Source organism: Morchella importuna (assembly GCF_003444635.1).
Source record: "Morchella importuna strain M04M26 chromosome Unknown Morimp01GS004, whole genome shotgun sequence".
In the NCBI taxonomy this organism is placed as follows: Eukaryota; Fungi; Ascomycota; class Pezizomycetes; order Pezizales; family Morchellaceae; genus Morchella; species Morchella importuna.
In genome coordinates this window covers 702,579-716,038 of record NW_025763401.1, presented here as the reverse complement: position 1 = coordinate 716,038, position 13,460 = coordinate 702,579, and the positions used below count along the sequence as shown (strand labels likewise).

At 51.7% G+C, this 13,460-nt stretch overlaps 6 protein-coding genes across 6 annotated transcripts; 3 read left to right on the top strand and 3 right to left on the bottom strand.

Moving 5' to 3' along the window:
- Nucleotides 1-99: 99 nt before the first annotated feature.
- Nucleotides 100-1,353, top strand: LAJ45_02336 (uncharacterized protein; the record flags this gene model as incomplete). The annotated part of the gene is made up of 6 exons (XM_046111927.1): nt 100-152; nt 347-598; nt 675-989; nt 1,061-1,079; nt 1,139-1,187; nt 1,244-1,353. The coding sequence occupies 6 exons, from the start codon at nt 100-102 to the stop codon at nt 1,351-1,353; spliced, it is 798 nt and encodes a 265-aa protein (XP_045974827.1).
- Nucleotides 1,354-1,944: 591 nt separating this feature from the next.
- LAJ45_02335 (uncharacterized protein) lies at nt 1,945-2,444 on the bottom strand (the record flags this gene model as incomplete). The annotated part of the gene is made up of 3 exons (XM_046111926.1): nt 1,945-2,005; nt 2,061-2,387; nt 2,440-2,444. 3 exons carry the CDS (start codon nt 2,442-2,444, stop codon nt 1,945-1,947), a joined length of 393 nt encoding a protein of 130 aa, XP_045974826.1.
- Nucleotides 2,445-2,467: 23 nt separating this feature from the next.
- On the top strand, nt 2,468-3,979 carry LAJ45_02334 (uncharacterized protein; the record flags this gene model as incomplete). The annotated part of the gene is made up of 3 exons (XM_046111925.1): nt 2,468-2,490; nt 2,657-3,131; nt 3,446-3,979. 3 exons carry the CDS (start codon nt 2,468-2,470, stop codon nt 3,977-3,979), a joined length of 1,032 nt encoding a protein of 343 aa, XP_045974825.1.
- Nucleotides 3,980-5,757: 1,778 nt separating this feature from the next.
- On the top strand, nt 5,758-6,285 carry LAJ45_02333 (uncharacterized protein; the record flags this gene model as incomplete). The annotated part of the gene is made up of 3 exons (XM_046111924.1): nt 5,758-5,769; nt 5,845-6,178; nt 6,230-6,285. The coding sequence occupies 3 exons, from the start codon at nt 5,758-5,760 to the stop codon at nt 6,283-6,285; spliced, it is 402 nt and encodes a 133-aa protein (XP_045974824.1).
- Nucleotides 6,286-6,649: 364 nt separating this feature from the next.
- On the bottom strand, nt 6,650-8,702 carry LAJ45_02332 (uncharacterized protein; the record flags this gene model as incomplete). The annotated part of the gene is made up of 3 exons (XM_046111923.1): nt 6,650-8,085; nt 8,142-8,544; nt 8,610-8,702. 3 exons carry the CDS (start codon nt 8,700-8,702, stop codon nt 6,650-6,652), a joined length of 1,932 nt encoding a protein of 643 aa, XP_045974823.1.
- Nucleotides 8,703-9,378: 676 nt separating this feature from the next.
- Nucleotides 9,379-13,362, bottom strand: LAJ45_02331 (uncharacterized protein; the record flags this gene model as incomplete). Its single annotated transcript, XM_046111922.1, has 9 exons — nt 9,379-9,393; nt 9,447-9,489; nt 9,552-9,646; nt 9,706-10,004; nt 10,149-10,917; nt 10,976-11,753; nt 11,810-12,019; nt 12,087-13,155; nt 13,224-13,362. 9 exons carry the CDS (start codon nt 13,360-13,362, stop codon nt 9,379-9,381), a joined length of 3,417 nt encoding a protein of 1,138 aa, XP_045974822.1.
- Nucleotides 13,363-13,460: the final 98 nt, after the last annotated feature.

Below are 13,460 nucleotides of genomic sequence, written 5' to 3'. Positions count from 1 at the left end.
GAGGTGGGATTGAGTGGGGGGCGGGGTGATGATGATAAGCCTTTTCTCAACTCTCAACCCTGATATCACAACTCCACGCTCGATATCTGCAATATAACAATGTCGTCCACAAAGCGCTACTCAAACCTCGACCTCGTCAACACCGTCGACAGGTACTCGCCCAGACCTCCCTCACCCAGACCTCTCTCCACCTAGACCCTCCCTCCACCCAGACCCTCCCTCTACCTAGACCCCTCCCTTTACCCCTCCCTCTCCCCTCCACCCAGACCTCCCTCCACCCAGACTCCCTCCACCCAGACTCTCTCCACCCCACCCCCACCCATAGACACCACTAACACCCCCACAGCTTCCCCTCCCCCGCCCTCCACCCCGCCCTCCACGCCGAGCGCCTCTCCACCCTCACAGTCTTCACCCACGCCACCCACCCGCTCGGCTACCTCCTCCCCGCCGTCGTAGCAGCCCTCACCAACACCGCCCTCTCCGGCACCCACTGGACAATCACCGGCGCCACCATCACCCTCCACGGCGCCACCCCCGCCGAGCGCTCCGCAAACATGCTCAAAACCTCACCGCCTGGCGCTCCGCAAACACATTCGCCGTCCTCCGCGGCTGGCGCAACGAGGACTACGCCGTCTACTCGCCCCCGGCACCCTCTACCTCACCATGGAGCGCAGCGCGTGCGCGCTCTTTGGCGTCGTCACGTACGGCGTGCACATGACGGCCCATGTCCCCTCGCCCCTGCGCATCTGGGTGCCGACGCGGAATCCGGCGAAGCCGACGTATGGCGGGATGCTGGACAACACTGTTGCGGGCGGGATCGCGGCGGGGATGGGGGTCTTTGAGACGCTGGTGAAGGAGAGTGGGGAGGAGGCGAGCTTTGGGAGGGGGCTGGTGGAGGGGGCGGCGAGGAGTGTGGGTGCGGTGAGTTACTTTTATGAGAGGCATAGGAGTGCGGGTGGGGAGGAGGGGCTGTTGCAGCCCGAGGTGCAGTTTGTGTGGGATATGGAGGTGGGGGAGGGGGTGGTGCCGAGGCCGGGGATGATGAGGTGGTGGGGTTTAGGTTGTTGGGGGTGGAGGAGGTGAGTGTTCTGCGGTGGGGGTGGAAGTGGGAGTGGGAGGTTGTGCTGACGGTGTGCAGGTGAAGGAGGAGCTGGCAAAGGGGAGCTTTAAGCCGAACTGTGCGATTGGTGCGTAGCTGGGCTCTTCTTCTCTGGTTTGGCTGCTAATTAGCTGTGCGTGCTAGTCCTGCTCGACTTCTTCATCCGCCACGGCATCATCACGCCCGAGAACGAGCCCAACTACATCGAGATCTGCTCGCGCATCCACAGGCGCTTCGAGTTCCCGACTTGGTAGGTACGCTGGTCCAAGGTGTGGATGGTGGTATGTGTCGTTGTGTTTTACCAAACAGCTGGGTGGATGTTGTTTGTGGATTGCAAGGCTTGTTGAAGGCTGCATTGCTTTGTATTTGTGCTTGTGCTTGGTGGATGATTAGTACCAAGATTAGTAGTAGTATTAGGAGGGCAAGAACGAAAGGGGTGCCCTGGAATAGTAGTACCGCCGTCCTCCTCTTGTTATTGATTGGAGCCAATGATCAATTGGGTCCTATGTTGCTGCTACAGCGAGCCCTCCTTTTCGCTGTTGCGGTTTACTTATAGAGTCAATGATCACTGGGTATGTAATACGATCCATTGCTATGTAGAAACCACAAATCATTGAATTGCAAATCTATAAAAAAAACACCTCTGGAAACACACACACACACACACACACAGCAAAACAAAACGCCATTTTTATTCCCCCCTTTGAATTGCGCATAAGCGGGATTGTGGTTAACTAACAATTTTTCCCCTAAAAGATTAAACCTGCACCTCCGTGCCCCCCTCCACCACACTCCGCTCCTCTATTTCTTGATGAGGAGGTAGATATACTCATGCCTCAGCGAGCTCAACCTCTTATGCGGGCCTCAATATGCAGCAACAGCCCCCCAAACGACGCATACACCTTTCTACACCCCAGTCAGCCCACATCCCCCCACAAACCACAACAAAGAAAGCACTTGCATAAACTCCCCATTCCCCTCCTCAAAGCGATACACCTTCCCATGCATGACATAATCATACGTATCCGCGAGCGTCAGCTCCCCCGACCGCGTCTCGCGCCACCCCGTCTTGCTGTTGGCGCTGTCGTCCTTTGAGCCGTCGAGCGAGAGCGTGGACGCGATCGACAGCTGGATGGTCTCGCCGGCGCTGAGCGGGTACAGCTCGCTGTGGATGTCGAGCGTGAACTTGAGGTCCTCGCGCTCGCCAAAGACGCGCATGACGCGGTCGTACTTTTTTTGGTCGATGGCCGTGATGGTGAAGGTGGAGTCGAGGAGGAGCGAGTCGGTGCTGCGAGGGGGGGGGTTAGTGGTGTGTTGAGGGAGGGGGAGGGGTGGCTTACGACATGGTGAGTAGATGTTAAGAGGGGGATGGAGGTGGAGGTGGAGGTGGAGTGAGTTGAAGAGAGAGACAGAGAGAGAGATCGCTGAGAGCACACGAAGAATATCCACACACCCTGTCGGTACTCGTGCAGCCCGCTAACCGCAACCAGCTACTCCCTTCTCCCCCACCACAGAGCCGCACCGCCCACTCTCAACTCTCAACTGCCCCACCAACAGCAATAATCTTAAATCACCAACCATCACCACCACCACCAACCACCACAAACCACCACAAACCACCACAAACCACCACCACAAACCACCACCACCACCACAAATCCCCCACCACCATGAGTTTCCGCAAACGCAACATCGTCATCAACCGCGGCGCCCCCGCGCCCCCGCCCACCACACCCACCACCACACCCACGGCCCCCAAGCCCCCCACCCCGGGCATCCGCCCCTCGCCATCAACGGCCAGCCCACAACGTCGACAGGCACGCCCTCGCTCGACGCGCTGCTCGCCGGCCACGCCGGTCTGCCGCTCGGCTGCTCCGTGCTCATTGAGGAGCCGGGCACGACGGACTTTGGCGGCGCGCTGCTGCGGTACTACGCGGCCGAGGGGATCGTGCAGGGCCATGCGGTCACGGTGGTGGGTGTGCCCGAGGCGTGGGTGCGGGATCTGCCGGCGGTGACGGGCGCGGTGGAGGCGGTGACGGAGAAGGGGAGGAGAAGGGGGGGAAGATGAAGATTGCGTGGAGGTATGAGAGGCTGGGGGAGTTTGGGGGTAGTCGGGGTATGGTGTCACTGGATATATGCAGTTGTGTTTTGGCTTCTACAGCTATAGCTATATACTAACCTTCTACCTACCACCACTACTACAGCACAACCACCCTCCTCCACCACCGACAGCACCACCACCACCACCCCCGCAACCCCCTTCTGCCACACCTACGACCTCACCAAACGCCTCACCCTCCCCCCCACCACCAAGCTCACCTTCATCCCCCCGCCCCCCACCACCAGCACCACCCCTTCACCCCCCTCCTCACCCACCTCACCACAGCAATCACCACCCACGCCCCCCACCCACACCGCATCCTCCTCCCCTCCCTCCTCTCCCCGCTCCTCTACCCCCCCGCCGCCGCAACCCCCTCCCACCTCCTCCCCTTCCTGCACGCCCTGCGCGCGCTGCTCCGCGCCCACCCCGCCGTCACACTCATGGCCAGCCTGCCGCTCGAGCTGTACCCGCGCGCCAGCGGGCTCGTGCGCTGGGCCGAGGTGCTGGCGGACTGTGTTGTTGAGCTGACGCCGTTTGGGCGTGCCGTGAAGGAGGAGGGGGCGCCGCAGGGGCTGGTGAGGGTGTGGAAGGTGCCGGTTGTGGGGGAGAGGGGCGGCGGCGTGGGGGGTGCAGTGGGCAGGGGGGAGGATCTGGCGTTTGTGGTTACTAGGAGGAGGTTTGAGATTGGGCCGTATTCGCTGCCACCGATGGAGGAGGAGGAGGGGGGAGGGGGTGGGGAGGAGGTGGGGAAGGCGAAGAAGGTGGATGTGGATTTTTAGAGGGGGAGGGAAAGGGGGGGGGGGGTGTAAATAGTAATTAAAAGCGTTGTTTTTTGTTGTTGTTGGTTGGGGCTCGTATGTTATTGTAGATAATGAAAAGTTGTGCTCTTTATTTAGTGGTTTTCTTCACTTGGTGGTTGCTCGTTATTTTGTGGCGACTCTTTATCTCGCAGGTATATATGTACATGCAAGTTAACCTTCGAATTCAGTGCTGCGGTAAGTAACATTGGCGTCGAGTGATATCTCATGACCCTATCACCATCACAGTATACTTAAGTGAGGGCAGAGCGGGCTAGGGGGGGGGGGGGCAAACCCTGCAGTCACTGGCCACCCATTTATCTGATAATATAATGCCACGGCCCCCCCGCGGGTATGTGGCCGAGTGATGACCTGTGATCGGATTATGACACTGGTAGTGATCTTTTATGGGTGATGGCATAGAGATTGCTTGCTTGGGCAGATGAACCGGCAGTCACTCTCTAGCTTTATGGGGGGGGGGGGGGGGGCTGATAAGTACATGTATGCGCACCGTTGTCAATCCCACCATACAGGCAGCTAGCAGAATCCGCTTGGATTTGTTGGTGTGATGCTTGCATCTTATGGATCTATAAATCTACAAGTAGCTAGCTCATTTACCCTCACTCCCTAAGGTATTACTTCCCGGCCACTAACAGTTGTGTGGGCGAGTGTAGTCTAGTGATAGACAGCTCGTCCTACTACACCGAGTGGGTTGAGTCCCCATGACCATCAAACCCACAGACTCATGCCCCACAGTCCACTCCCTCGCAGTCTCGAACACAAAGCGTCCCAAACCAGCAATGAAGAAAATCTGCAGAGACAAATCAAAAATTGCGTGACCTAACAAACCCGAAGATCTGTAGCAGACGCTCAACCCTCCCGTTTGTGCTATGGGGGTCTCGCAGCCCGGAGCCCCGGTATTCATGATCACCAAGGCTCGTCGCTAGGTAAGTATGAAGAGGAAAGAAGGGGAAGTGGGGGGGATTGGCCCTTATATACCTCTCGAAAAGCCAAGATAGCTTGGCTGCTTTTTAGGTTTGCATGGGCGGCGAAATTTGGGATGGCTGATGTGGCCTGTATACATCTATACATCTTGTATGTGGCCTGAATGTATGATACGCATTTACAGAAGGGCTATACGTTGATAAGAGTGACAAATGGGGTTACGTGCCTGGAGAGTGTAGTTCGCCGATTGCAAGATCCACGTATGTATATAGATTGATAACACCCGGCCGGGGTGAAGGGAGTTTAGTACTCGTCCCTAAATTAAAGTGAAGCCACATTCCAGAAGTCTTTTATTATGCATTTCCATTTATTTAGTACATGGAACTTATAATATCGTTAGTTTCGTCTTCCGAGCTATGTGGTTGGGATCACTCTGTTCTGTGGTAGTATTCGCGGTTAGGTTATTGACATGGCCCCCAGCGGCATCGAGAGAGTTTATCCGTACTATAACTGAGGCTCCGTCTTCTTTCCAGACGATTAATAAGCGATTTAGATTTTATGATTATCCATTCACTTTTTTTTCTTTTCTTTTTTTTTTTTTTTACCAATTGCAAACAACACCCACCAATGCCAACCACGCCTACCAAAAAACCTGCAAGCTGATCATTACCCCTGCCACCAGTCTAACCAAACCCGCCAAAGCCTTGGCAACGCAACAACCTCAACCAAGCAACAACGTCATACACGGCGCCCACCACCCACCAAACAAAACAGCTACCAAACAACCAAACCCACAACCTCATACAAACACAAAAATGTTTCGATGGGTAAGAACTCCCCCCATACTCCTCTAGACTATTAGGCGCCACCAGAATACCCCCAACTAACACTTCGAGCGACAGCACAAAACCCTCGACGTCCTCACACTCTTCCACGCGCCCAAGTCGGCGCCATCCAAGCGAGTCCTCGACCTCCTGAAAGAGGCCTCCACCAGCGCGGCCGAGGACCCCGGCAAGAAGGCCGTCTTTGAGCTCGAGGTTGTCAATGCGCCCGCCGTGCCGACGCCGTCGCAGCTGCGGTCCATCCTGGAGTTTGCGGGCAAGAACCGCGTTGGCGAGATTATGAAGGGCGCCACGTCGGAGCGGGAGGCCATGAAAGCGCTGGAAGAGGGCGGGGAGAACGTCAGCGAGAGGGTTCTGAGGCCGTTGCTGGTAGATTGGAATAATGGCAGGGCTGGTGAGTTGTTCCCCGTGAATTGATTTTGGGGGGCGGGCTGATTGTGGGTAGTGCTTGGGGCCGATGAGAGTGCTATTAAGAACCTGGTGGATACGCTGCCAAAGTAGGGTAAAGCATTGCGGACTAATACCATGTGTTTTGAGTGGGGGTAAGCTGATATTCTTGCATGTATATGACCTCCAATACAATTTCTGTCAAGGGAAGAATGCTTATGGACATCATCTATTATATACCGTACAGTAATGAAACAGACAGATAAACCCTTTTTAATGCAGGTGAACAAACCCCGGAAAACTAGTAAACAAACTGGGAAAGTATGTACGCCACCTCCATCGCCATCATCCATATCGTAACAAGAAATAAGATACCGTTTCGCCGCCATAATAAAACACAAACACCTAAAAAGAACTCCAACATAAAGGATCACACATACAAGTAAACATAAAAAAAAAAAAACCCCCCCTAGTGAAATCACCATGTCCACTTTTGCGTTTTCTTGAGAAACGGGCTCGGGACGTCATCGAGGGTAGCGATTTCGGGATTTTGGCGAGCAATCTGAACCAAACTCAACGCCTTGATGCTTATTGGTGCTGATTTGAGAGCCTCAGGATTGCTTCCTCCCAGCTCTCTTGACTTTGACGTGTTTTGAGGGAATCTATCGCTTGTTCTTCCAATGCCCCTCATTGGAGATCCGCGGTATCCGGTGGTGAACGTTGACGCCTTGCCCAAAGAACCACGTTTCCTTGTCGGAGACGGCTCCTCTTCAAAAGAAGTATCGGGAGTATGGCAGTCCATTGAGCCGAGGGACGAGGTGGAAAGGTGCTGATTCTTGTAAGGTGCCTTTTCTATATTGGGCATCGAAGGGCTGTTCGGGATGGATGATTGAGGGCGGAGTTGGTTTGCTGGTGCCAGGTTTAGAGGCATACGTGGAGGGGCTTGTTGTTCAAGCACGCCTTGCTGAAAGAGCTTAGAAGGCTTACGCGGGCTAGTATCAAATACTGATGGAGAGCACATATCGATATCCACGGGCGACGCAGGAGCAACTACGCGGGGGAAATTGTGTATCGGACTTTCAGGGACGTGAATGCTGTCCCCATATCCTGAATCATCTGCATTGGATAAGAGTGAGGACGCCAAAGGTCTTGGTACGAGGTCCATCTCCTCGATCATTCTCATAGCCGCCTTCTCAACCTCGCTCTGCCAGGCACTGTGCCACTTCTGGTGAGCCTCCGCCTCCCTTTTGTGCACCTCCTCAAGCTGGAAGGCAACCCTCTTTTCAATCTCTGCCATAGCCTTCCTCTCCCACTCTTGGCGAAGTTCGGCATTCAACACGTCACAGTGCTCTCGTATCGCTTTCCGTGCTAATTCCTGCTCCATAGCAAACTGCGCATCCTTCCGCCTCAGCTCTTCTTCCCTCATTCTCAACAGCTCCTCCTTTGACCTCAACACCTCCTCTTTTGACCTCAATACTTCCTCCTTCCGCTTGAAAGACCTGCCCACATCCAATGCCTCAATCTCACGACGATTGAGCTTTACGTAAGGCAATCGCAATAGATGCGAGGTATCTGGTCTCTTCGATGGATCTCGCTGAAGACACATATCGATGACTCTCCTGAGATCTGGTGAATACTGGTTGGGAATAGGCGAGAAGCGGCCTTCTTTTATTTTTGTTCCGAGGCCGTGTAGACTTTGAGCGTTAAACGGAGGGGAAAGCTTGCAGAGTTCGTAGACGATGCATCCGAGGGCCCAGATGTCGGATTTATGCGTGTAGGTATCTTCGCTAATGAGTTCCGGCGACATGTAATAAGGTGTACCGACATAGGTGGTAGCCAGTTGTTGCTCAGGTGCTAACATCTTTGAAAGCCCAAAGTCGCCCAACTTCACGGCATGGTCCATATCGAGAAAAACTACCTAGTGTCAGTAATCTCCCGAATTCATAGAGGCGAAAGGGAAAACTAATTACTATTTTCCGGTTTCAGATCTCTGTGTAAAATCCTCACTGTGTCGCTTGTCGCCTGAGGCACCGGGTGGTCATCCGTGGCGTAGATATCGCCCAAATCTGGAGGGTTGACTCCGTTGTGACACCGGTACAACGCCAACACTACTTGCGTAAATATCGACCAGACAAAATGTTCCGGGACCATGCTTCGCTCAGCCTTGCACCTTTTGATAATTGTCGACAGGTCTCCATTCCCACAGTATTCCATGTAGAGGTGTATCGATTGGTCCTTCTTGATATGATCTCGATGGAAGTATTCGACGATATTACGGTGTTTCAGACGGGCCAGGATTTCAAACTCTGCCACTAGCTGGTTCTTCTCCTTGTCGGTCATCTTGACATACGAGATCTCTTTACGAACCAACACCTAAGACATTAGAACATTAGGAAGGTCTGCATTAGAGCCAACGCTTGCATGGGAGGGCTCCATACCAGGCCATCCGTACGACGCCTAACCTTGCGAATCTGGCCAAACGCGCCCTGGCCGATCAATTCTAGTACTTCATAAGCGTCGGTAGAGGTCATCTTAGCGTCACGATAGCTGCGGCTGTAGGACAAGAAACAAAGTACAAGTGAGCGACGAAATTGCGCAGGAGTAGAGGAGTGCTGGAATCACTTTCAATCTAAGAGGGACCCCGGTCGATAGGTCGTTTATGGTGGCCGTTGGTCGTAAGGAGTTGTTTGGGCGTTGGGTACTTGGGTTGCTAAGGTATGTAAAGTACCCGGTCTTTATGTGCTGGTCGCCAACAGGCACCGAGAAAACAAAAAAACGTGGCACTGTTGCTAGGGCAACCGCTCGTATCATCGATTAAACAATGGTTTGTCATCAGGGCTAGGGCTTGAATGTGGCTGCGGCCGAGTGATCCGGGGAGTAAAAGAGGGCGGATATGGAGTACGCGGTTTCTTATCTTCACATGTGCGGTTACTTTGCAATACTCTCCCCCTTGCCTCATTCTATTACCGGTCCGTCTTTTTTTTCTTTCTTACCGGTGCCTCTGTACTAGAACTTAATATAATTCTAGCACAGAAAGCCATACCTCAGATACTGTATACCTAATTAAGGATATAAAAGCATAAAAAATGCGGACCTATACGCCTTGCCAACCCCACCCTGCTAACATGGAAACAAACCGAAATTGAAAAAGAAAAAGAAAAACATGACAAGATTAAGTGGTAACATTACAGCCTCTAGAGTAAACGATCACTTCTTATCTTCCTAAAAGTTGGTCAGCTTTAAGTTAATGCAGTTCTTTGAATCAGATTTCTCACTATTTTCGGATGATTATCATTTGCCCTATCATTAGATCCGGAGCTGCCATGCAAGATACTAATTAATTCAAAGCTACCCTAATTGTTTAGGCAAGTGGTACTTACGCGCTTGCATTCCCATTTCTTCGTTTCTTAGGCTTGAGGAAGACACCACTTTCATCGTCCTTTTTCCTCATAGGCCTTGGAGGCAGTGGATGTGGCTAACAATCTATTAATATCCAGCCATTTCTATAGAATAAGTAGATAGGTATAAACTTACCTCCTTGGGAGCTGGTAGAGATCCGGTAAATTGCGGTCGTTTGTTTGCTCCATCGGCACTTGCATCAAAGGAATGTGTTCTTTTGGGGGGTTGTATAGGCTTCGGTGGCTCTGTCGACGTTTTGATCGGGGGGATACGGACGTCATGTGTATTGCTAGTACCTTGTGCTGGTGCTCGAGGGTTCTGACCACTCCGGTGAGCGCGGCCTTGGGGACAATTACCCGGCCCGTGGCCGGGCTTCCCGCACGATGTGCAGATACCCCGAGGCGGATTCGGTCCTTGTGGATGGTAATTCGGCCCTGGACGTTGGTTAGGTCGAGGTCGTGACACTGTCAACGGCAACGGCAACGGCAACGGCAACGGCTCATCAATATCCATAGGATCATGATGGGCATGCGTTGCTGGTGCAACATTCCGGGGCGCCTGGTTCGGTCCATTCCTACCTGCAATAGCTGGTTGGCTTGCAACACCCTTACTCCCCCTAGCCGAGTTTGTGAACATAGATTGATGAGCTTCTGTAAACACCCCCCTATCCTTGGCATCCATCACCAGCGCTCCCCATAATCTGTTTTTGATTAAGGAATTTGCATTTCCCAAAACATAGAGCGAGGATTTCGCTCTTGTTAAACCGACATTCATGCGGCGAATATCGCTCAAGAAACCAATACCACCCTCGGGAGAAGCTCTCACACAAGAGAAAATGATAATGTCACGTTCCCTTCCCTGGAATGCATCTGTGGTGTTAAAATCGATAGTATCCACAATACGTTCACCATAGTGCCTCTGAAATCTTCTCTTCAACTCAAAGAGCTGCTGTTTATATGGGGTTATTATCCCGACTTTCCCGTCAAAGTCAACTTCCGTGAAATCTTTTGTCAGACGATCAAAAAGGGAGAAAGCCATCTCAATTTCCATGTGATTGACAAGAGATGTCCGTCCACCGGTAGATTCTCGGCCTTGCACGTTGAAAAAGCGGTATGGACCGAATAGATTGCTGTTGTGCCACAGCTCTGTTCTCAGTTCCTTCATGCCTGGCCCATCTTCAAGCTCGGAATCATAAAATTGCTTTGAGGGGAAAGCGCTAATCATAGGGTGCATTCGGTACTGAATACTCAGAAGATGCACGTTCTTTGGATAGTTTTCTTGCATGCGAACGAACAAACTCTTCTCGTAAGAGAATTTTGCAGCTTCGCGGGACAGAACGGTAGGGGGCTATTCAAAAATTGCGATATTAGCTCGATCGTTTTAAGACTATGAGGTGGATGCTTACCAACTGCTTGGGATCTCCAACAAGAATACACTTTTCGCACCCAAACTTGAGAGGGATGAGTGCACTCAATTCTACAGATTGAGCTGCTTCGTCAATTATCACCGTCTCGAAATCGACATTCACATTACGCAGCATGTCATGCCCACTCCCGCTTAAAGTTGCACAAATTATCTGCGCTTCGTCCATGATTTCCTGCTGCACACGGCGTCGCAACACCTCTGCATTTCTGCTACTCTCCTTTTTCTGGTCTCGCTTCGCATCAAGCGCTCTTCTCTGCTCACGAATTGTGGCGCTAAGTTTATCGATTTCAGCTTGCAAGCCTGCAGGTGGTTCCACCTTTTTCGAGCGAGCATCATCCAGCTGAGTCTGCTTAGTAGCACGCTCTTCCATAAGCTGCGTATGTTTTTTCCTCAACTCCTCCATGTCCGTATTTTTGCCTTTCGAACTCTCTGTTGTTGGTGCCATCCTGCGTTCGATCAGCTCCTCGAGCGTAACATCCCTTACAGTAGAATTGATCGCATCTGATCTACCGATACGAACAATTGTCGGAATTATGTCTTCCCCCTTTGTGGTTCGCACACCTTTCTTGAAACGAATAACTAATTCGTCAACCGCTGCGTTACTGGGCGCACAAACCAAAATCTTTTTTGAAGATGTTTTTGGGCTAGGTTTACTCTGAACTCCGGGTACTGTTATCGCTGTTGCCCCAGTGGTCCCTGGTGTCAATAAAGCTCCAACAATCCCGATGACAGTTTTAGTTTTCCCTGTACCAGGTGGACTATACACGAGTTTAGAATGAGAATATTCAATGTGGTTATAAATGCAACTACATACCCTTGGATCAATGTAAAACCAGTATTCTTTATGGCAGAAATAATAGCACGTGCCTGAGGCTCATTTACAGTATACAGGTTTTTTGTGCGCTTGACCTGCACCTCCGTTGGTTCTTCAAGTTCAGTGGGCTTAGCATTGATAATCTCATGTTCAAGGTCATAATACTGTAGACACATCATGGCGGAATACTCTCTCTCGAGGGGAACCAATCTAAAGATCATTTGTTAGTGACAATGTTATATGGGCCATTTGAACCAGAGGATGAAGGAATCTATACCCCATGATCTTAACAGCATAAAGAGTGCCCCCATTACGCATATGATTCTGCATCATCGAAGGCGAAGGGTCACATCGGAGCTGAACCTCACATACAGGAGCACCTGTGAATTTTCTGTTGATACTGTGCACCCTTGCAAGGCAATGAGGCTTGTCTGTGGAAGATAGAGGCCTTTTATCAACGGACAGTAAAACAATGTCTGATTCTTGCCACCGAGAGCGGTCGTCCATATTTGCGACGGTAGTCTCGAGTTCCACGAAGTTGTCTGCCCGCATTCTCGAAACTAGCTTTACTTCCAGGGATGCGGAATTTGGAGGGATCTCCTCCTTTGATTTCTGAAATCCTACCCAAGCCTCGAGTAGCAGAAGTGGCTCGAAAGTTTTACGGTAAGCCTCATATGAAGCAAACGACTTTGCAACAGAGATATAGTCCTGTTTGCTCAAACCAGGAGGGAAGGGGTCTTCGTGAAAAGCCTCCCATTTGAGTATTTGTTTATAAAGAGGCGACAAATCCGGTGCAACTCGAGCTCGGTTGTCCTTAATTCGGCGAGTTGGCCCTGTCACTCGGCTTATTTGAGTCCTGGGCTTAAGTGAAGTACCCAAATTTGGATCATGCACAATCCTCGTTGACCTTTGAACAGCATTGCCGAGCTTGAACAAGGAATTGCCGCCCTCATCTTCAGAAGATTCATCCGAAGAAGAATCTTCAACGACAGTGGTAGCAGCTCGCTTCGCCTTCTCTGCTGCCAGCGCCGCCTTTCTAGCAGCATCAGCGGCTTTTGCGGCTTTTCGTTTGATGAGAAAATCATCAGGAACAACCCCGCGAACCGCATCTTTCGCAGCACCCACTCTAAGTGCACCAGCCTTCGATTGTGTTGCCGGTGGTTTTACAGGCGGCTTATAAGATCTAGCGGCGTCGGCAGGTCGGACCGTAGTAGTTGGAAATTGAAGCTGGGTCTGTTTGTGCACAGTCTTCTTTCGGGACACCTCTTCCACCGCCTGTATCATTTCGTCATCTGAGATATCGCCATAGTCATCGTCTGAAATTTCAACCACAGCGGGCTCTTTGACTATAGGTCATTACAAGTTAGCATATACTCAATAGCTTGATTTAAAAAGGAGGGGGGGAAAGGTTTGCCTTCATCGGGAATGAAGTCGGGGCGGATCTTGGTCACGGCGACTGAGAGCTCTGCCTTTTGTACTTCACTGAGATTTGTTGTAGGGGGGGCTGACGGGTCGTATTCCGGTAATGTTTGGGGGTAGATATATTTTCTCATTGTGGTAAAATAGTCATCTGAAATCTCGACGCCCTGTTGCTCTAGAAGCTTCAATATCTTGCACATCAAGGCTTGACAAGTACTTAAAAGATGCGGAT